Source organism: Neofelis nebulosa, chromosome 7 (assembly GCF_028018385.1).
Source record: "Neofelis nebulosa isolate mNeoNeb1 chromosome 7, mNeoNeb1.pri, whole genome shotgun sequence".
Classification (NCBI taxonomy): domain Eukaryota; kingdom Metazoa; phylum Chordata; class Mammalia; order Carnivora; family Felidae; genus Neofelis; species Neofelis nebulosa.
The window spans coordinates 132,608,403-132,631,673 of record NC_080788.1 but is presented as its reverse complement, the minus strand read 5'-3'; the positions used below and the strand labels follow the sequence as shown (position 1 = coordinate 132,631,673).

Below are 23,271 nucleotides of genomic sequence, written 5' to 3'. Positions count from 1 at the left end.
GAGTGATGCTCATTTATAGCCTGGGCAACGGGAGGTCTCACGGTCCGTGGCTGTGAGAGAACACTGAAATGTTAAAAGGAAAAGCTGTTGCCCGTAATCTTATAAAACAGGCTTTCTGTTTCCAACAACAACGAAAACAAGCAGACAAACAGAAAAAGAAAAGCGTGAAAAAGTCGGAACAGCAAAACGATGGAAGAGTGTGGGTCAGGACCGGGCAAGGTGCCAGAGCTTCCCATAAAGGAACAGATATATTTAGAAAGTGGCAGCACCTTTTGACATTTGCTAAGTGATTTTGATGATTGACTTTTCAATTGGGTTTCTGTAAGTAAGCGAAGGAGGGGTTACCAGGGAAAAGCAATTTTCCCAATGGGAGTATAAAATCCTTCAGCCTAATGAAATGCTTTCTCTGGTTTAGAGATAACAACCCACTTTTGGGTTTTATGCCTAATATTGATTCTTTGTGTATTTTTTATAGAAGCCTTGATGAAATTCAGTTAATTGTATTTTATTAGAGTGAGAGGTTGTCTTTTTTTTAATATTCTCCAGTCCTCCTCACTCTTGACTCTTCCTTCTGTCTCTCTGCTCCCTATCAATAGTTTAACTTTGATGGATGATTTGTGACAGTTGGAAAAAATAAAATAAAGCTCTCGCTCTACCTTTGTGATCTGCTTCCAGTCTTTCCAGCTTTTGCAAAAGCTCTGAAAAAGCCAAGTTTCTTTAAGCAGTAAAGATGCTGAAATATGGTCATTAAATCCTGATGGGTTTTTCCTTCTGCATCCCATAATTTTAAGGAGACCCAGTTTCTGAAATGCTTGGATAAATGCAGAAAGTATAAGAAGGTGGAAAGGAGGTCTCAAGGCAGCTTTTGAATCTGTGGGACACTGAGATTATTTACAAACACTGCAAGAGCTCATAAATTATCAGGGGCTGCCGTACTAAGCAAAGCAGACCCAGGAACAGAACATGGAAGGTTTGGGGGTTTGAGCAGCTTGGTGGCTGGTGATGGGGGCTTCTGTGGCTTCCCCCCGATTACGTCTTGGGTGTTTTATCTGGCGAAAGCATTATCCTGAGAAAACTGCTTTTGCTCTTGGGCAGTAAGGTGACTTACTTCTCGGGATAGAGGGTCTCATCAAAGAACTTGGACAAGAAGAGTTAGTGGTTTGTGGAAACTGTTATCTTTATTGACTGGGGTGGGCAAGGAAAGCAGAATTAAAATGAGAATTGAAAAAGGTTCGGATTGATTTAAACCCAAAGAATAGTGAAAATGAAAAATAAGAGAGAGGCAGGATATTATAGTGCTAATAGTTCTGCCCCAGGAGACTTGGATTTTGGTCCTGGTTTTGTGACTTAGAAGCCATGTGTCCTTGGGTAAATCACTTAAATTCTCTGAGCTTCAGTTTTCCTGTTTGTGAGATGGCGTTTTTTTTTTTTTTTTTTTTTTTTTTTTGGGGGGGGGAGTTGCTCATTATGGGCTGGGGGAAGAAAATCACATGTGTTATCTAATTTAACCATCTCAAGAACCTTATGAGGCAGGAAGTATGATTGTTATTCGAAGATACAGATAAGGACACTGAGACACATCGGAGGTTGGACATTTCCTGAGTCTGTGACAGGGACAGGATTTGGAGACAGGCTGTTTAAGGCTAGTGTCTGAAAGAACTGTGTGCATGCTGCTACCACAGAGCCAGCCTGGAGACATCATCCTTGCCCCACTTACGAGATCGTGGCACGATCTGGTAAGTTAATACTGGTGCAAAGTGTTCTATAAAATAGAAAGTCACGCCAGTGGAAGGTGGCACTGTTTTCCATTATCAGTAGGCTTCCTAGTGTTAGATGTGGTGAGTATGCCCGAGACCAGACTCAAGGGCAATGAGGCTACTTTGCATCGTGGGTGCACTAGTTTCCCAGGGCTTCTGAGACAAAGCACGGGAAGCCACGTGGCTGAGAGCAACCCACTTTTATTGTCCCGCAGTTCTGGAAGCCAGACATAAAGGTTTTGGCACGGCCACGCTCCCTCTCAAGGCATGAGGATGTTCCAGGCCATCCTCCCAGATTCCGGAAGCCTCAGACGTCCCTTGGCTTGTTCCTCCGCCCTGTATCTTCATGTCCTCGTCTCCCTGTGCATGTCTGTGCCCAGATTTCACCCTTTGTAAGGACAGCAGTCATGTTGGATTAGGGTCCACCCTAATGATCTCATCTTGATCGTCTGTAAAGACCTTGTTTCTGATTAAGGTCACACTGACAGATACTGGGGATTAGGACTTTAATATATATATGTTTTCTCTGAAGGTAGTGGTGGTGATGGGGATGTAATTGAACCCGTAACAGTGAGAAAGTGCAGGGATGGGATATGGAGTCAGCCACACCAGAGTCCAAATCGAGCCTCCACAGTTGACGAATGCACTGCGGCTGTAACAGATTACACACGTTCAGTGGCTTAGAACGGTATATGTTTACTATCTGAAAGTTCTAGAGGTCCAACATCTGAATGGGTGTTCCTTAGCTAAAATTGAGGTGTGAGCAGGGCTGTGTGCCCGGCGGAGGTTCCAGGGAGAATCTGTTTCTTGCCTTTTTCAGTCTTCAGGAGCTGCTTGCGCTCCTTACCTCACAGCCTGGTCCCTTCCTCCGTCTTCAAAGCCAGCAAGATACTATCTTCAAATCTCTCTTGGAATTTGACTTTGGCCTTCTGCCTCTCTCTTCCATTTTTCAAGGATCCTTGTGATTCCATTGTCATTTTAAGGAGCCTTGTGATTACCATCTGGATAATTTAGTATCCTCTCCCCATGTCAAGAATTATTCTGGGGGAGTTATTCTGCCTCCCACAGTGACTATCCTAAACTCCCTCTGTTACTCAGGAATCCTCATGGTTTTATATATGTTGTTGAGAAGGTTGAAGGAAGGCATTCTCGTGACGAGCTCGGGGCCAGTGCCCAGCACGGAGTAGCAACTCATTACCTGCTAGCTGCTGATACAACATGCATGCAGGATTTTAATGGGAAGCTATCTTTGTAAATCCTTTGGGGGACCTGGGCAAATATTTCCGAGGTTTGTATGGACCCAAAGCAAAGCATAGGTGTTCTGTTTTCTGCGTGATCAGTAACGCTACATGTCACTAACAGAGCGGGGCTGGCACCTCATTTGCGTGGCCTACATTCCCTTCTTTTGGTTTGCTTTCCAAATCAAGTGGCAATTGATACAGATTATGCATGGGAAAGACGGCCAATTTAAGTTGGTCATCTTAATATAGTGGACTATTCCATTTTAGGCACCTCAGTGTCTTAAGACATTAAAAATTTTGTTTTTAATGTTTACTTATTTTTGAGAGAGAGAGAGAGAGAGAGAGAGAGAGAGAGAGAGAGAGAGAGAGAGACTGTGCTAGCGGGGGAGGGACAGAGAGAAGGGGAGACACAGAATTGGAAACGGGCTCCAGGCTCTGAGCTGTCAGTACAGAGCCGGCTGCGGGGCTCCGACTCACGGACCGCGAGATCGTGACCTGAGCCGAAGTTGAACGCTCAGCCGAGTGAACCAGGCGCCCCTAATGCCTAATATCTAAGACATTTTAATGGCCACTGTAGCACTTACTCAATCACCTCCCAATCCCCAGCCCCGGTTTAAATTATTTTGGAGTGTTTAATGTATCTTATAGAGGCAGCCTAAAGCCATACCGATAGAATGGAATAATAAAAAATTATTGTTTTTTATAACTACAATAACAATATAAATAATTGAGCAATACTCCATAGTTTTACAAAAGGCTTTCTCATAGGCTATCAAATAAATGACTGATTTGATGGTTCTACAAGCATCCTAGCGTGAGGTTGGAGGTTGGCGCACTGGCCTCAGAATCAGACTGACCTGCTTTTTATTCCCACCATCACCCCTTACGAACTTTGGGATCCCAGCCAAGGCGTAGACCCTCTCTGGGCCTCAGTTTCCTCATCTGTTAAGCGAAAGAAACATTGTAGTTCCCTCATGGGGTTGTAGTGAGGATCCAGTGAGAAAAGAGCCACAAAGCACCGGGTACAGTGCTCGGTGCCTCTCCGTGACGATCAATATCGGCTGCCATTGTCACTATTATCGGAAAGAGGTGTTGAAGCCGAGCTCTACCAGTTTTTTAAAAAAAAAATTTTTTTTTTAACGTTTATTTATTTTTGAGACAGAGCATGAACGGGGGAGGGGCAGAGAGAGAGGGAGACACAGAATCGGAAGCTGGCTCCAGGCTCCGAGCCATCAGCCCAGAGCCCGACGCGGGGCTCGAACTCACGGACCGCGAGATCGTGACCCGGGCTGAAGTCGGACGCTCGACCGACTGAGCCACCCGGGGGGCCCCGAGCTCTACCAGTTCTAACTGCAGCTGTGCCTTCGAGTTAATAGAGTTAATAGAGTTAATAGAGGCTACAGTCCAAAGTGAGACCCACAAGCAAGACTTACAAACGGAGGCGAACAAGTCTTGGGTTCTGACTCACTGTTGGCCACTGGCCTCAAAGAGGTTGGAAAGATAGATGCATGGGTGGGGGATGAGGAAGGAGATAGGCGGAGCTGTGGTGGGGTGAGCATCTCCGACAGGGAGAAGGGTGGGAGGATTCTTCTCGGGGCCAGAGGGGCTGCAAGGAATTCACCCAGAGAATGTAATATGTGTCTCTGGCAGTTTGGGCAACATGATGTACTGGTGTGCGGCTCATCTCTAGAGGCCAGAGTGAGAGAGGCTGGCTAGCTAGTTGCTACAGAAAGAAGTGAAGGAGCAATTGCCACTGCCTTGGGGCCAGCTGCCCTCCCTGCATTTCTCTAGGTAGTGAGTCTTGTGGAGCCGGCGGGGGCTGTGCTGGTGAGCAGTGGGGCTGTCTCAGATCTTCGATCTTAGATGTCTTAGATCCTGATCAAGATGGCCGCCAGCAGGGGTGAGGTCCTTCCCAACTGGGAGGAAGCAGAGGTCTGGATCTCTAAGTACCTGCCGGAGGGGAAACATTGATCTAAGTCAACAGAACTACAGGAGAGAAATGCTCACCTATCGGGTGAGGACACCATGTTTCAGAGACGCAGAGAAGTACTCCTGGAGAGAAGTGGATGCTAGGTCATCCCAAGATGAGACACATTTCCTTCTCTCCCTCCCTTACACTCTGATCCAGGAGGGTCATAAACCATGATTAGCAGGTTTGAGGAGAAGGGACGAATGTGCAAGGTGGGAAAGGAGAAGTCAAACGTCATCTTGCCCCAGGCAGGCAGCCAGCCTGCTCAGCCAGGTGTGAACACGGAGAGGTTGTGAGTGAGGGCATAAAAGTGGAAAGTTTTATTTATTCCTTTGGACCCAAAGATATGAATTACCCGACCAAGACTGCTCCGATTACAGTTGACCCTTCAACAACATGGGTTTGAGCTGAGTGGGTCCTCTTATACAGGGAGTTTTCACAGTACAGTAAGTATATTTTCTCTTCCTTAAGCTTTTCTTAATCGCATTTTCTTTTCTTTACCTTACTTTATTGTAAAAATACAGGGTATATAATATATGTAACATACAACATCTGTTAATCGAGTGTTTATGTTATCGGTAAGGCTTCCAGCAGATGACAGCCGATTAGTAGTTAAGTTCTGGGAAGTCAAAAGTTATACGTGGTTTTTCCACTGTGTAGGGGGTCAGCGCCTCTAACCCCTGTGTTGGTCAAAGGTCTGCTGTACTTCAAAGTGTCCAAGGGATCCTGACACTTACCCTAAATCTGGTACAGGGGCCAGAGAAATCTAGTCCCGGGTGTCTGGGTGGCTCAGTCAGTTAAGCATCTGACTTCAGCTCAGCCCATGACCTTGCCGTTCGAAAGTTCGAGCTCCGCCTCAGGCTCTGTGCTGACAGCTCGGAGCCTGGAGCCTGCTTCAGATTCTGAGTCTCCTTCTCTCTCTGTCCCTCCCTCACTTGTACTCTGTCTCTCTGTCGCTCTCAAAAATAAATACACATTAAAAAAAAGTAAAAAATATAAAGGAAAGAAAAAGCCAGTCCCCTGGAATGAACCGGAAAAGCCAGTGAAAGAAAGAACCGAAGCAGCTCTTTGATTATGTCCTACAAGTTATATTTGAGAGACGTAGTGATTTCCTCATTATTTCCGATAATAACCCTAGGGGGTAAGTATTACTGTGAGAAAGGATAATGTCTCCACAGATGAGGTGATCAAAGCTCAGAAGGCAGGACTTGAACCCTGGATTCCTGATTCTATTTCCTCCACCACACCACTCAGCTCCCTCATCCTGGCAGCGGAACCGAAGTCCGTGAGGACCCTGGAGCCAGGAGCCAGAAGCGGCCACTGGAAGACCTGGATATTACATCACACTGTCTTGAATAGTAACTAAAGGGAAGCAAAAACACAGAATCTTTGACCAGTCTCTCCTTCCACATCCTGCGGCGTCCATCTTGCTGAGATGATAGGAGTTGGCATGACTGAAGTCTAGGAAGCAGCCAGGTAGGGGGTCACCTCTGATTGTGACAGATTCTGACACAGAAGCCTACTATCAACCTTGTATAATTCTGTCAAGGGCATCCAAAGAAGAGGAATATGTTTAGCTCAGAAACAAACAGTTAGGGAGGCACATCAGGTCCATTGGTGAGAGAGGAGGTAGGTTTGTTGCCTATGATCCCGGAGGTGAGACGCAGGAAAGGGGGTTGAGTTCACAGGCAAACAGACTTGGGCTCAGCAAAATACCTAGAAGTCACTGTGTTCTTCGTGGAACCCCACAAAACAAGGAACTCAGCAGTTCTCTTTCACCTCTGACTTCTTCTCCACGTCTCTCCTCAGACCTGGTTTTTTCTGCTACCTCTCAGTCCCTCATGAGGGACCGAGGGTGGGAATGTCCTTCTAGATGACAGTTTTGGGGGCAAAAGGGGATAGAGTGTAATTTGCTTTCCTCTCAGGGGGATTACAGAAAAGAGGACAGGTTTTGGAATCACACGCCATTGGTTCCAACAGGGGCTCTGCTGCACATACGTTGGGGGACTTTCGGCCAGTTTTTTAAACTCCCAGACTTAGTTTCCCCATGTGTAAAATGGGAAGAATAAACATCACCGGCATCCTAGTGTAGTTGTGAGAATTAAATGCTTATCACGGCCTGGCACCTGACGATAGCAGGCACTTATGGGAAGATGGCGGTCCCAGAGGGCACTCAGGATTGGTGTCCAGTTTACAATGCTTAGAAATATTGAATAGAACTAAATGGTACATTCCATTCAACAAGGCAACATTACAAGTCCAAGTACCTAGTGTTGTTATTGTTTTTAAGTTTATTTATTTATTTTGAGAGAGAGAGAAGGTGTGAGTTGGGGAGGAGAAGAGAGAGAGGGGGAGAGAGAGAATCCCAAGCACTGTCAGTGCAGAGCTCGGGCTTGCAGTCACGAACCGTGAGATCGTGAGCTGAGCTGGAGTCTGATGGTTAACCGACCGAGCCAGCCAGGCGTCCCCCCAAGTACCTAGTGTTTTTAAAGAAGTGCTTTGATCTTAGGCATTGATGATTCTGAGCTTTGCTGTTAATATTGTTTTTTTTTTTTTTTAAATCAAGTTCTTTTGTGCCAACGGAGAAGTGATAGTGTATCTCATAAGAAAAACCACCGAGGGAAAACTTAAATTTTATATATTTGTTTAGTTCAACGTAATTATTTATGGACCCGAACGGGGTTTGAATTCCCATTTGGCTATTTCATTAGCTTTATGACTTTGGACGAATGACTTAACCACTTTAAACGTGTTTGCTCTCATAGAAAGGGAATTATTGTAATGGTTAAATGTAACGAAAATACATAGAGAAAAGCCTAATGGCTGCTGTGGTCTGAAGGTGTCCCCTCAAAATTCACGTATTGAAATCCTAATCCCCAAAGGTGGTGGTTGTTAGTGAGGCCTTTGGGAGGTGCTGAAGTCATGGGTTTAGTGCCTTGCGAGGGAGGCTCCACAGAGAAAGAACAGTGTCTCTTCCACCATGTGAGGACACAGTAAGAAGGAGCCAGTTATGAACAAGAAAGGGGGCCCTCAGCAGCAGGCGGCCATGCTGGTGCCTCCATCTTGGTGCCTCCAGATCTATCAGAAACAAATTTCTGTTGTTTTTAAGTGACTCAATCTGTGGTATTTGGTTACAGCTGCCCAAATGGACTAAGACAATGGAATGTTTTCAAAACATATTATGTTTTCAAAACAATATATTTTCCGGTAACAGATTTATTCATTGTTCACTTTTAGCTGTTGAACAACTGGGTTGGGAGTCATCAGTGTGTCAAAGGTACAGAGTTGGAGAACCACTAACCAGTGGTTCTCCAGTAGTCAGAGACCAGTAATCAGTGGTATTCTGGTCTCTATGGGTTTCCTGTTGCTGCTGTAACAAATCACTACAAACTTGGGGACTTAGCACATACTTATTCTCTTAAAGTTCTGGAAGCCAGGAGTCTGCAATCAGTCTCACTGGGCCAAAGTCAAGATGCTGGCAGAGGACCAGTTCCTTTTGGAGAATCCAGGGGAGAATCAGCTTCCTTGCCTTTTGTAGTTCCTGGAGGCCCTTCTTGGCTTGTGGCCCTTCATCCATCACTCCAATCTCTTGCTTCTATCAACTCTCTTATTTCTGTGGTCCAATCTTCCTTTTCTAAGGATTCTTGCAATTATGTTGGGCCCACCTGCATAGCCCAAGATCATCTCCCCCTCTCAAAGCCCTTAACTTGTTCACATCTGCAAAGTCCCTTTAGCCATTTGAAGTAATGCTCACAGGTTCTAGGAATTAGGATGTGGACACCTTGGGGGACCTGGTAGAGGGCGATTCTTGTACAGGTTGGAAGCTTCTTTAGGAGCGACCTGTGGGCACTTAGAATCTGTGACCGCAAATGAAAAACAAGAGGGAAAAAATGTACTTGTTAAAATGAAAGCATTTTCCTCTTCTTCTCCGCCCTGGGCGATCGTGTTTCATCCCAACTCAGCAAACCTTTTATCTGTAAATGCATTGTCTTGGGGTTACGTTTCATCTAATTTGTACTAATCCATGGGCTGGTTGAGCCACTCTCCTACTTTTTGGGGGCGTTCCCCCAATCTTCTGACACATCCCTTTTTTTGTACTTGCTTGCCCCAAACTGACAGGCCTATCACATTTATACAGCAGTTTTCTATCAGCACTGTTCTAAACACTTTGTATATATTAACTCATTTAATGGGATATTCTATGATGAATATATATCCTCATTTTTCAGATGGGGGAACTAAGGAGGCACTGAGAGATGTAACTTGCTCAAAATCTCAAGTGGGCATTGAGAGCATGCCTGGCTGTAGAACCCACACTTTAAACCACTAAATTCCACTACCTCTGTGCAAGACATTCTCACCAAATGGTCACTGTCTTCATAGAGCCCAGAAAGAAATGTGTTGGAGCCTGCTCCTATAGTTCTGTTCTGCTTTGTCTCAGAAACAAACAAACAAACAAACAAACAGCAAACAACAAACAGCAAACAACAAACAACAAAACAGAGAGAGAAAGGAAAGGAAAGAGACTGAGAGAAGCTCTCATTGACTTGATCTAGAAGTCGCCCCAGCCCATGGGTATGCAACATGCACGTGGGTGATACCACAAGCAAGCAGTTCGCATATTTCATCGTCCAGCAGTTAAGCTAGTGCCAAGCAGATGTTGATAGAAAGATTTCGGAGAAACATCATAAAGTGATGATTAAGCTAAAAAGAATTTGAATGGTAAAAACTTAGTCTTAAATCTATAAATTTATGACTACTCTGTGCATTTGTGTAAAAAAATCAGTCTTAAATCTGTAGCCGTGCCGAGGACTTGGAAAGACAGAATGGGTGGAGTGGGGAGAGGTGATGGTGTTTGTCCCCTCCCGCTCCCCCACTTTGGCGGACCTCCACTCCCAGTGTAGAGGTGATCACTTTGGCGGACCTCCACTCCCAGCGTAGAGGTGATAGGAAGTACAGGATGACAGACTGCACGGTGGGTAACAGTCCAGGTTCTGGGCCAGACTGTCTGTGTTCCAATTCTGAAACTACCTCTTATTAGCTATGTAACCCCGACAGTGCTTACTGAACTTTTCTGTGCCTTAGTTTACTCAGTAGAAAATGAGCCTAATAATAGTACCAACGTTAGGGTTTGTTAAATGGGCTAATACCCATAAAGTCATTTGTCTCCCATGTAAATACTCTATACGTGTTAACCGCTATTATTGTCCCCTTATCATACATAATAGTCTTGGGAGAATTCCATGCGTCTGGGAAGAGGGAGATGTTTTTGTTTGGATGGAAATCATAAGGGAGTCACTCATTGTTTGAGAGAAGGAGGATATAATAAACTGTCTTAGTCAGCTTGGGCTGCTATAACAAAACACCACACTAGGTGGCTTAAATAACATTTATTTCTCAGAGTCTGCAGGCTGGAGGTCTGAGAGCTGGGCACCAGCACGGCTGGTTTCTGGTGAGAGCCTTCCTCCAGGCCTGCAGATGACCATCTTTTCACTGTGTCCTCACAGGTAGAGAGTGAGAACTCTTTTTTTTTTTTTTTTTTTTTTTTTGGTTCAGAACTTTTATTTATTTATTTTTTTTCAATATATGAAATTTATTGTCAAATTGGTTTCCATACAACACCCAGTGCTCATCCCAAAAGGTGCCCTCCTCAATACCCATCCCCCCCTCCCCTCCCTCCCCCCCTCCCTCCCCCCCCCCCCCCCCCCACCATCAACCCTCAGTTTGTTCTCAGTTTTTAAGAGTCTCTTATGCTTTGGTTCTCTCCCACTCTAACCTCTTTTTTTTTTTTTTTTTCCTTCCCCTCCTCCATGGGTTTCTAAGTTTCTCAGGATCCACATAAGAGTGAAAACATATGGTATCTGTCTTTCTCTGTATGGCTTATTTCACTTAGCATCACACTCTTCAGTTCCATCCACGTTGCTACAAAGGGCCATATTTCGTTCTTTCTCATTGCCACGTAGTACTCCATTGTGTATATAAACCACAATTTCTTTATCCATTCATCAGTGGATGGACATTTAGGCTCTTTCCATCATTTGGCTATTGTTGAGAGTGCTGCTATAAACATTGGGGTACAAGTGCCCCTCTGCATCAGTACTCCTGTATCCCTTGGGTAAATTCCTAGCAGTGCTATTGCTGGGTCATAGGGTAGGTCTATCTTTAATTTTCTGAGGAACCTCCACACTGCTTTCCAAGTGGCTACACCAATTTGCATTCCTACCAACAGTGCAAGAGGGTTCCCGTTTCTCCACATCCTCTCCAGCATCTATAGTCTCCTGATTTGTTCATTTTGGCCAGAGAGTGAGAACTCTTATCTCTCTTCCTCTCCTGATAAGGGCACTTATCCCATCACAGGGCCCCACCCTCATGACCTCATCTAAATCTAATTTCCTTCCAAAGGCCTCACCTCCAAATACCATCGCACTGGGGGTTAGGGCTTTAACATCTACATTTTAGGGGCACACTGACATTTAGTCCATAATATTGGCAAATGGAAAAGTTAAGAAGACAGTTTCAGACTGTGGAAATTGCTGTGAAGAAAAGGTTTTATAAGAATGGGCTCATTTGTGCCTAGAATTGGTGGGACAGGGAACCCTACTCCAGTTGGGTGGCCAGGTAGGCTGCTTTGGCCAGGATCTGAGAACAGAGAGATCTGGCAGGAGTATTGAGGCTGTGGCAGCAGGAGGGCAAAGGCCTTGAGATAAGAAAGAGCTTGAGTGTTGGGGAGACAGCAGCATAATAAGTCCAGTGAGGCTGGAGGAAATGTATAGGGAAGCATGTGGTAGGAGTTAATGTCTGGGAGATGGGCAGGGGCTAGTGTGTGAATGACAGGGAGGGGGGTTGAGTCTAAGCACGGTGGGAAGACATTGGAGGATTTTAGCCAAGTGGAGACATGCTCTGATCTGTGTTTCAAACTTGATGTTGTTGTGCTAAGTGTTGTAATTTACGATTTGCATTATTACTATGGATAGACACATTTATTAAGTACTTACTGTATGCCAGGCATGTGTTGACCACTCTGCACACATGTGATACGGAGTAAACTGGAAATTTCAACAGAAGCACTAGGACACTTTGGATATGAAATTCCAACGTGAGATGTCAGAACATATGCAGATGTTTAAAGGTGCAGGCATTAGATGGTGGGAAAACCCCCCCGTAGGATATAAAAGGGTAAAGAGCGTGGGTTTGTGAATAGGATTTCTTTGGAGGCAGCTGGTGCCAGATCCCTCCCAATGTACCCCCCCCCCCCCCACTTAAAGGGCTTCAGTGAGACCACTTAGAGAGTGGGTTGTCTGCTTGTCATTTGGGGGGCATGCTGAGATGGGGTCTGACATGGGAGAGTGGGCAGGAGGGAGGAGAGGCGAGGTGAGGGAGAAGGTGGTAGGGAAGTAGGTCAAAGGTATATGAATGGTGAGCTGGAGGTGCAGACTGGTCAGGGTCTGGGGTCATTTAAAAGGAGATTGCCCCAGAGGATCATGTAGAGGGACTGAGTTCCTCATGGGATGGACACTGGCTTGGGAAAAGGAGAAGATCTGAAGACAAGTCAAATGTGATTGTTGTCTAGAACCGCACCTTCCAATTTCTGAATTGAGACTGTATTTGAGATGTGATTTGAGGACATTTATGATCTAAGGTGCACGTGTTACGGGCCGTGCTTCAGACAGACTTCTACCAAGTACAAAGAAACAACATCCCCCCCCCCCCGCCCCCCCTTCCCCCGATGACATCATAAAGGGAAGTGTTGAGTTTTGATTCTAACCCTTGAAAACCTCTCCAACGTTACTGGTTATAGATATTTTATGGAAACTTCTCTGAGGTGGGTAATCTCATTCCCATGGAAAAGGTGAAGCAGTTAAGGCTTAGAGAGTTTCCACTAATCAGAAGGAGGCCATAAAATTCGGAGGGAACCAAACAGGGTTTGAACCCAGAGCTTCTCTTAGTCGCTGCACCATGCTGCTGAGGAAGCAATAAAGGACCCTGCCATGGCAGTCTGACCGTGAACTGTTGGAAATAGCTCATGGGTGGTGGGTTTTGATTTTTTTTTTTTTTTTTAATAAAGAAGGCCAACACATCAAGCTGAATTTTTCATCTCTCGGTTGAAGATTGGCAAAGCTCCCCAGAATGAAGCGGGACTTTGGACCCACAGTTCAGGGTATCTTTGCTGGCATGTTACGAGAAGGCAGAGCTGAGTCTTCAGGAAGACAAGGAACGTGGGGGTGCTGCTTTCTTCCCACCTCCCCCCCCCTCCCCCCGCCCCGGCCCTCTTCCCCTGCTGGTTTGTGCTCCCTGCTGCTAGCTTCAGAACTCGAAGTTCAGGGCCAGTCCTGGGGGCTGTTCATCAGGGTCTTCATCTTGTGGACAATGTGCTGAGCTTTGCAGGCTGGGGGAAGTTCATAAAACTGCAGAGCCCTGCTGGAGAAGTGAGGAATTGTACTTTTCAGAGGGGCTCTCAGGTACCCCTGAAACATGGCCTGTCAGCCTCTCCCTGCTGTTCCGTTACCTTTCTCAGGGAGCGTCCCGAGACCAGCTCCATTTGCGTGCACCACCAACTCCAGTAAAGCCGTTGTGAAACACCCATTGTTAGGATCATGACTATCAGATAAATAAAATACTGCTGTATATTCAAGCATGGCCTTTACAGCATTATATTAAAACAATAAATCAAGTATCACGGACTCAGCGTTTGAGCCAGCTTTTATTGCATTATTCCATTCTCTCCATTATCCAGCTTTAAAATCCCTCCCCCTGCATTTATGATTTTGAAACATTACATCAGTTATGTCCCCATGGCACTTTAATCTAATCCAAAACTTTAAGGGGGTAGGTAAGTGTTTAGGACAGCGGGCCAGGCTCTGATCATTTTATGAAACCGTTGTTTTATAGAAGAACATTACCTTTATTACCACATTCTATGGTGTGTTTGGGGGGACAATCTGGTTACAATTACAAATAGCATTTTTTAAGACCTGCAGTAGAAAGGCCAGCCATTTGAAGATGAGATACGGCTTCCTCAATGGGTCGTAGCATATTGGTGCAAGATGTCAAAAGGAAGCACGTCGATACCTCAGCCTGGCGCTTCTCCCCGGGGATTTTACGCTCACTATTGGTGCAGGTGGTTCCAATGGAAACACCTGACTTGGTTCTGAGCCCTGAAGTTCTGTTAGTAATTCGTAGCACAATCGTCACCTATATCAAAGAGAGCCTTTATGTACTGGCTAATGCGGTTTGTTAAATTCACCCCAAACGAACTGGATGCCATTAAACCTTTAGAGTAATGGATTCTTTCTTACAAGATGGGAGGTCAGACTCCTGGGGGAGGGACTACATTCTGCCCCTTTGCTTCCCCAGTTCTCAGGGAAGAAATGGGTGTCTGTTTCCATCAACTTCAAGCTGGTACCAATATCCATGTTTGCTGTTCCTCAACACGCGTTCCTTTTATTTACTTTGTCTTGCGGAGATAGTGCATAGATAAAAATGTCTTTAAACAATAACCCCAACTATGTCAGTAGGACACTGTTTAACATTCAAGTGGCCTGTCTTTCATATGAGCCTCTGGGAAGCCAATAAATGTCAAAGAAATGTCAGATTATGTATGTATTTATTGGGCCCATAGTGCGTTTCTGAGGAGGCTTTGTGGCATTTGGTTATCCCATTCTTTGAAGGCATCACACAGAGTAGGTGCCATAAATACATCAAACGAATTTCAGCATCCACCTCTGTATACTCCACGGTCCAGCACTAGAGTGCGCGAGGTTCTTCTCCCTTGGGGGTTTGCTTTGCCAGATGATTCTTTTAGCTCTGATATCAAAAGTACGTGGGCAGACATGTCCCCACAATCAGTAAAGGCCCAAGTTTGGATGGTGTTTGATGTTCCTCTCCCTTTTGGTAGAAACCTTTTAATGTTGCATGGAAATAAGCTGCCGGGATTTTTAGCAAATGCTTGGTGGGCGAAGGAAGGTAGGCAGGGGAGTGGGCGCTGTGGAAGAAAAGTGGGATGACCATTGGCATTAGCAGCGGGTATGAGCAGGGCTTTCAAGACCCCTCTGGCCCCTACTAGGAAGATGCATCTTTCTCTCTGCACCTTATACAGGAAGACCCCTGCGTGCCCCTGCGTGTCTCGAGGCAGCGTGGCCTTCGAGAATGGAGTTGAATTCACAGGCAGCCAGCTTGGATATCTGTCTTTCTTCTCTTTAGCAAAACTGGAAGCGAATGTGGCAAACTTCTCATGAAAAAGCTGCATCAATCTGAGAAATAAATTATTTTTTGATTCCTCTTCCTACACCCATTCTCTCAAACGACCTGAATTCTACAGCCCCAATTTTTCCTCTTCTTTAAAAAAAATTTTTTTTATGTTTATTTATTTTCGAGAGAGAGACACAGAGTACGAGTAGGGGAGGGGCAGAGAGAGAGAGGGAGACACAAAATCTGAAGCAGGCTCCAGGCTCTGAGCTGTCAGCCCAGAGCCCAACATGGGGTTTGAACCCATGAACCGTGAGATCGTGACCTGAACCGAAATTGGACGCCTAACCAACTGAGCCACCCAGGCACCGCCAATTTTTCCTTTTCTAATCTTAAGAAACCCAACGTTTCTGAAGTGCCCACCATGTGACTGGCATGGTGCTTAGCCATTCACACTTACGTTATCTCTAGATAGGCCTGCAAGGCACGTGGAGCCTGTGGTGCCATTTGACTCATGATAAAACTGAGGGTCTGGTTGGCCTACGTAACCTAACCTGCTCAGTGCCAAAGCAAGGGTTTGAACCCAGGTTTTTCCTGGCTTCCCACCTATTACCTCAGGGCAATGCCCAGAAGATATCTGCTCCTGACTTTTGGGGCCGTTCTAAACAAATATAAATACCTGGGCAGTGTATTCAAAGCTGTTCAGTTCTGAGGTCCATCCAGAAGCAGAATCCTTACAGAGGTCTTTAAACCACACCCCCTGTTTGCCCAACAGGTTTTTTTTTTTTTTTTTAATAGGAGATGGAATCCCAGTCTTTTTACCAACACATGTTATACAGAAGAGGCAAAGTCAATCATTAGTCAATGCATTTGAAGGCAAAGAGGATGGGGAATGGGGTAAGTTGAAATTGAGAAGAGTTTGGCTAACTCTAGTAATTCCGTTATATGTTACTTATTTGAAGCCTTAAACAAACAAACAAAGCAGAGTCTTGAATGTACAGATTATCCAGGAAGAGCATTAAACACAGTGATGCCAAGAAGTTAAAGGCTGGGCATGTCCTGTGTGTAGAACACACTAAAAGATTTCAAAGAACTTTTTTAGACTGTCTCTCTGGTAATAAAAAGAGGGGGGCTGAAGCTACATATGGGCAAAGTCATGTTTGTAGAAGAACTTTGGAATTTTGCGAAGAAACTTCTTTGAAAGGAGACTCAATCAATTTAGTTTTATTGTTAGAATCACCCTTTACTCCCCCTTTGATAAACTGCCCTCATTTGTTGTTTCTCTCTCTTGTCTATCATGAAACGGTTTTGCAGTTGAATCCACCTGCAGATTGTTCTTTGGTGTGGCCTCCTCCAAGAGCGCTCAACCTCTTACCCGGCAGGCATTCATTCAGGCCCTGAGCTAGACATTTGCTTATATGTCCTCCTGAGATATTCCTCCCCTCAAGAATTCTAGTGACCACGCTAAAAGGAGCATTCTTCACCTAGAAGACAAGGGATATTTTCTGGCCTTTTCTCTGGAATTGCACTAATGGCAAATTTTGTGCCAAATGCTCAGTGAAATTGTTAGACTTAGAAGAATCTTAATAATTTGGACCTCACCGATGTAGAATGTATTCCAAGTCAGACATGTGCTTGAAAGGTTACATTCATTGCTATGAAAAACTAGGCTTCATAACACATGCTTGATTTCCCCCGAGAAAACATTTTTGAAAGTCCATTTGACACCTATTTCCATATCAATAATCAATGTGCTGCTTACTGATAATTTAAATCTGATTATTAAAACAAATCCAGAAGGAAATTGACTTGCCAATGTGTAGTGATCCTGTTTTGGCTAGAATATATAGTTGTGCTTAATAAGCTTGCGTATCTTTGAATATCCAGTAATTCAGGACTTTTTCTCTGGCCAGTCTTGGTCAGAATTAATCTAATTAATGAGATTTTTCTGTATTTCAGTGTTGACAGCTTCCTTTTCATATATTTAAATTATATTCAATAATTTTTATTCCTAGAAATAAAAACAGATTACACAGGGCTTTTGGAAATATTGACAAATGACAAGCCTGTAGTGTTTAGTAAGGAAAATTGTAGTTTTTAAAAATGTTCATTTTGTGAGGGAGAGAGAGAGAGAGGGAGAGAGAGAGTGAGTAGGAGGGGCAGACACACACACACACACACACACACACACACACACACACACAGAATCTGAAGCAGGCTTCAAGCTCTGAGCTGTCAGTACAGAGCCCGACGTGGGGCTTGAACTCACAAGCCATGAAATCATGACCTGAGCTGAAGTTGGATGCTTAACTGACTGGGTCGTCCAGGCACCCTGAACGTTGTAGATGTTTTGAAGCTCATTTCTTCATCTTGGCCAGTATCACAGGTTCATGATGGTTGATTTTATGAGTCAACCTGACTGGGCCATGGTACCTAGATAGTTGGTCAAACATTATTACAGATGCTTCTATGAAGGTATTTTTGTTTGATGGAATTAACATTTAAATTGTTAGACTTTGAGTAAAGCAGATTACCCTTCGTGATGTGGTGGGTCTCATCCAATCAGTTGCAGACCTTAATAGAACAAAGATTGGTCTCCAAGCAAGAAAGAATTCTGCCAGCAACTCTTCCCTAAGTCTCTAGCCTGCTAGCCTACCTTGTAGATTTTGGACATGCACCTCCATGATTACATAAGCCAATTCTTTAAAATAGATCTCAACCCCACCCCCCAAATATAAATACATCTATAGATTTAGATATAGCTCTAGTTCGTTCTCTGGAGAACCCTGACTAAAGAGGCTTCTCAGAATATTAACTGTCTGAGAAAGTACCCAGCATCATGCTTGGCACGTTTTAGAAAATGATTGTTTTAAGCTTTGTATGTGTGGGGAGTTGGCCGGCTTTAAGGTCTGATGCAGAATGCCATTTAATGAAGTTTGTCTCTATTTTCTGTTTGATGCTTGTATCGTATTTAGCACAATGGTAATGGTGAGTAAACATATGCAAGAATTTTGTAGAACACCTGGATGAGAGAGGGCAAAGCAGTCCAATGGCACAAAAGCAGAGAGAAAATAAACTTTTATTTTGTGGCAGGATTCCACGCACAGAAATGGTTTCAGGCAGTTTCTAAATGTCACGCTTAAACTAGCACATGTGAAAAGTGGGAGAGAAGAGGTTGTTGAACTTAAATAGAAGATGTTAATTTTTTTTATGTGATTAAAGGAACTTTGGAGTATTTATACAAGCACAACTGGCCTCCAGTGGATAGTTCAGATAATAAGAGAAATTCTAGTTTTTGTGCAATAAACTAATAAAATGTGTAATGTTCGTTTTATGAAATAGTATTTTTTCCTTCATGAAGGTGATGCATTAGAAAACATAGACAATTTGGCAAATATAGAAAGATACAACATAGGGTGGGAATCACTTTTAAAAGATGATCATTATCCATATTTTGGGGTATTTTCTTTCAGTCTCCCCCCCCCCCCCCAGTCTTTCTTAGTGTTTGGAATTTACATGGTTGTATTATGTTATTATATATAAAATCATTTGTATTTCTTTTTTTCTGTTTATATAAAATAAACATTTATTGAAAATGTGTGGAAGTGTTGCCACTTGTCCAAGGAGAAGTTAACCTCCCTAGAAATAAGAAAAAAGACTGTAAAAATTTAAAAAGAAAATCTTATTACTGTTAGAACATTTTTTTCCTTCCTGGGTAGTTGTTCGCATCTCTGCGAGTTTCTCTGGGCTATAAAACCGCAGTGGTATTTCAAAGGGGAGCAGTCCAGACTAGTGGTCAAGTGTCCCAATTCCAGAGCCAGACAGCCTGGTTCAGATCCCAACCCTGCCGCACCCCCGTGGAGTCAGCTTGGGTGAGTTTCCTCATCTGTAAAATGTAGATTAGAAAACTGCCTCTCTCATAATGGTTGCAAGGGTGACATGAAAACATGGGGGAAACACTGAGAACAGTGCTTAGAACGTAGTAAATTCTTAACTGATGATCGCTCGTTACTAGATGACACGTGATTGTTTCTAATTACACCATGAATACAGTTTGCAAAGACATCAGCCCCTGCTTAGCGAGTATAAGGTAACAAGTGCTTTGCACACATATCTTATTAATACAACCACTCAGGGGTGCCTGGGTGGCGCAGTCGGTTAAGCGTCCGACTTCAGCCAGGTCACGATCTCGCGGTCCGTGAGTTCGTGCCCCGCGTCAGGCTCTGGGCTGATGGCTCGGAGCCTGGAGCCTGTTTCCGATTCTGTGTCTCCCTCTCTCTCTGCCCCTCCCCCGTTCAGCTCTGTCTCTCTCTGTCCCAAAAATAAATAAAAAACGTTGAAAAAAAAAAAATACAACCACTCATTACAACAGTTCGTGAGCTAGGCACGGCCATGCCCATTTTGTAGATGAGGAAACTGAGGCTTGGGAAGTAACTTAGCTTTGCTGAAGTCTAACAGCTGGTCAGTGGGAGGATAAACCACTGATTGTTCAGACCTCCTTGTGGCCTTTAAAACAAGGAAAATGCAGGTGTCTCCAGTGTCACCTGTGCAGGTGTGAGAGCAGCCCCAATTGGAGAAGGACGTGGAAGGGAAAGGAAAAGGGGGAATTTTAAAGAAGTTTGCCGTGATCTGCAAGTTCTGAGAATTCACATAAAGAACGGGAGTGATTCTGGACTGGGTTTCAAGGGGCTGCACAGTCTTGTGGCCCCACTACTCAGACTAGACCATGTGAGTTACAGATTTTTGATCACAGTGTTCAAAATCTTTCCCATTAAAAATAAGAAACAATAACCAAAAAGGAGAGTGTGTGTTCTCCATGAGGAATTGCAGCAAAGGAAGACACATTTTCCTTCTTCAATTTTCTCTAGAAAATAAGTCATTGTATCTGGGAATGGTAGCGGAGAATTCGAGTCTGTTCTATGCACGATTGTGTCGTGTGCAAACAGCTTGTGAAAGAAACACCCAGGGTAATTTATCAAGGAAACTGCTTTTGACTCCATTCTTTTCCCTGGGGTTTATGAAACTTCAGCAGGTGGCATTTTGGTGTTTAGCATGACAAGCTCCTGAAATTGCCACAGCTAGCAAGGAGGGGGGCTGCTTTCGCATATGAAAGAGAAGGGCGAGAACCCGAGACTCACATGGATTGAGCCTTTTAAATGCACGGGGTCCTGGGCTAACCGCTTGAACATACACTGAAATTTATATCGAATTTCACACATCCAGTTTAATTGTCTCAGCGTTCATTCATTAATTCAGCCAATATTTATCGAGTGCCTACCAACGAGCAGATCCTAGGTGAGGGGCTGGGTTTACAAGGTGAGCTGGTGGAACTGGTGAGCAGGATAGCCACGTGGGTCTCTGCCGAGCTGGAGGGTGGTGTGAGCAGGCGTCCCTCCCTTGATGGGGTTTGCAGCTGCACCGCAGACATAGTGGCGTAAAACAATACCCATTTCTCATCCCACTGCGTCTTAGGTCAGAAGCCCCGCAGGGCTCTCCCGGCTCTCCGCTCCGCTCCGGGTCCCCTTCCCAAGCTGTCTCGGGTGGCGGCAACCTCGTCCGAGGCTCTGAGGAAGCATGGGCTTCCAAGCACATTCAGGCCACTGGTAGGATTCAGTTCCTTGTGATGCAGCACGGAGGGCCCCCTTGCCTGGCTGTTAGCGGGTTGCTCTCTGTCACTAGGGCCACTTGGAGTTCGCAATCAGGGACCATCTCACATACCCCCCTCCCACCTCATCTCGGCTGGCAGTGAGACCCCTCAAGTTAAATCCCCGTCCCTCCTTAAATAAACGACTCTCCCTCTGGGGGCAACTGGGTGGCTCGGTCCGTTGAGTGTCTGATTTCTGCTTGCGTCATGATCTCGTGGTTCATGGGTTTGAGCCCCACATCTGGCTCTTGCTGTCAGCTCAGAGCCCGCTTTGGATCCTCTGTCTCCCTCTTTCTCTGCCCCTCCCCAGCTCACGCTTTCTCTCTCTCTCTCTCTCTCTCTCAAAAATACAGAGATGTTAAAAAAAATAAATGACTACTCTGCTACCGGCGACAGAATATTCTCTGGCCTACCAGTTAACGCTCAAGTTAGGCTCACCCAGATAATCTACTTTTTTGATTAACCAAAAAGAAACTGATGGTTAACCTTAATTACATCTGCAAGTATTCTCTTTGCCATTTAGTGTCACGAGTCACAGGAATGATCTCACCATATCTGCAGGACAAGGACCATGGGGGTAATAGAGTTCTGTCTGCCCCAGGGGATAGATATTTTCAGCAGTTCCGTTAACACTGTCAAGTACATTTTTGCTTCTTTTTCAGTTCCGATTGTCTCCTAGTTTCCTGCTAGAGCCTGAATACCTTGTATGTTTTCTAACAAATCTCTGGAGCTGATAGATGGGCATAGGTGCCCATGCAAATGTGCTACTCAGAGTCCCTGCTGCAGAGAAGGTCATTGACTGATGACTTTAGCCCCGAATCCTTCCCCACTTCATACAAAACTTTGTTTTCCAAGGGCTGCTCCAGAGAATGTTCCACAGAAACCTATTTTGGCTCATCATTTGAGGACTCCCTTTCAGCCTGGTTGAAACTTTCTAGAACGGTCTTGCTGTCTGAGATTTTCGTATCAAACCCCCTTCTTCTCTCTCTCCTTCACAGGGCCCAGACCCGCATTGCAGTCTGATGGCTTTCCTTACCTCCTCTGGACTATCCTGTTTTCCTCATAGGCATTTCCCCCAATAAGTCTCTTGCATATCTAATCCTGTATTGGCATCCACTTGCTGGAAAACCTGAGTCAACGCAAGTGTAGAAATGTCCCAGCTAACAGGTAGTAAGATGGGGTTCTGGGACTGGCTCTCTTACCACCAGGTAGCAAACAGGATATCGTTCTGACTGGGTTGTGGGGGGGGGGCAGATGGCCCCCCGGCACTAGGCGGACCACTACAGACTGAATCGTATTCCCTCCAACCTCATATGTTGAAGCCCTAACCCCCAATGTGACTGCATTTGAAGATAAGGCTTTAATGGGGTAATTACAGTTAAAGGAAGATAAGGGCAGAGTCCTAATCTGAGAGGGTTGGCAGCCTTATAAAAAGAAAATGAGAGACAGATTCTTTTTTTTCCCCCGTAACTGACTGACAAGTCTATTCAGCCGGACGCTCTTTACTCTTTCCTGTGAAAAAAGGTTTCTTCCCTGAGAACGAACTGTATACTGGAGAAAGGGGACATTTTGAGGACACTTGGACATGGGGTCTGAGTTGGTGTTGCTACTGAGAGACCAAAAGCATCGTCATGGCCCTCTGTTACAGTAAAGGCCTGAGGGGGCAGGTACTAAATGATGTCCTGGATAAAGTCTGGCTCACCGTGGCCCACGGGCTCCATGGGCGTCTTCAGTGGTCATTTCCATAGGCTCCGTCTGGGCTGTTCCAGCCAATGGCTGAGCACAGAGGCCACATGGATGCGGTCCCATTTCTGCAAGATGTTAAGACTCCTCTGACTGGCGACATTGGCTTAAGGACGCCCGGGCAGCCCGGGCTGCAACTTTTGTCAGACCCCATGACAGATGAGGACTGTGCACTCAAACCTTCCTTCTTTTCTGTCTCCTTCAGGCAGGACAGACCTGCCTTGTGGTCTGATGGCTCTTCCTGCTCCCCTTCCGTTTTCCCTCCCTGGCACTTTCCCCAATAAGTATCTGGCGCATCTAATCTCCTTTTAGCATCTGCTTCTGGGAAAACCCAAATGCGATAGGGCTTACAGGCAGGGCCGTATTTATGCACATGGCTGAACGTGCTGTTCAGTTGGAGTCTTGCTTTAGGGGCAGGTTGCCGGTCACACCACGTGCTCTTTTAATTACTACAAAGCAGCAGAGGGGCGCCTGGGTGGCTCAGTCCGTCAAGCGTCCAACTCGTCGTTTGGGCTCAGTCACGGTTCATGAGTTTGAGCCCCGCATCAACTCTGTGCTGACAGCGTGGAGCCTGCTTGGGATTCTCTCTCTCCCTCTCTCTCTCTCTGCCTCTCCCCTGCTCTCTCTCTCAGAATAAATAAACTTAAAAAAATTTTTTTAATGAAAAAAATATAAAGCAGTGGAGTAACATGTGTTCTTAAGCCAGTAGGGCTGTGGTCATGGCAGGAGGTG

General features: G+C 45.1%; 1 protein-coding gene across 3 annotated transcripts in view; it reads left to right on the top strand.

Moving 5' to 3' along the window:
- The window catches only part of GALC (galactosylceramidase), a 151,405-nt gene that overhangs the window by 94,342 nt on the left and 33,792 nt on the right, over nt 1–23,271 (top strand). The window contains exon 17 of one of the 3 annotated variants that reach the window (XM_058739931.1): nt 6,146–6,299. The exons of the other annotated variants lie outside the window; for them this stretch is intronic. Within the exon in view, the coding sequence (XP_058595914.1) occupies nt 6,146–6,154 (9 nt within the window). The 3' untranslated portion in view covers nt 6,155–6,299. Of the gene's footprint in view, nt 1–6,145; nt 6,300–23,271 lie in introns of those variants that run through there. 3 annotated transcript variants of the gene reach the window in all.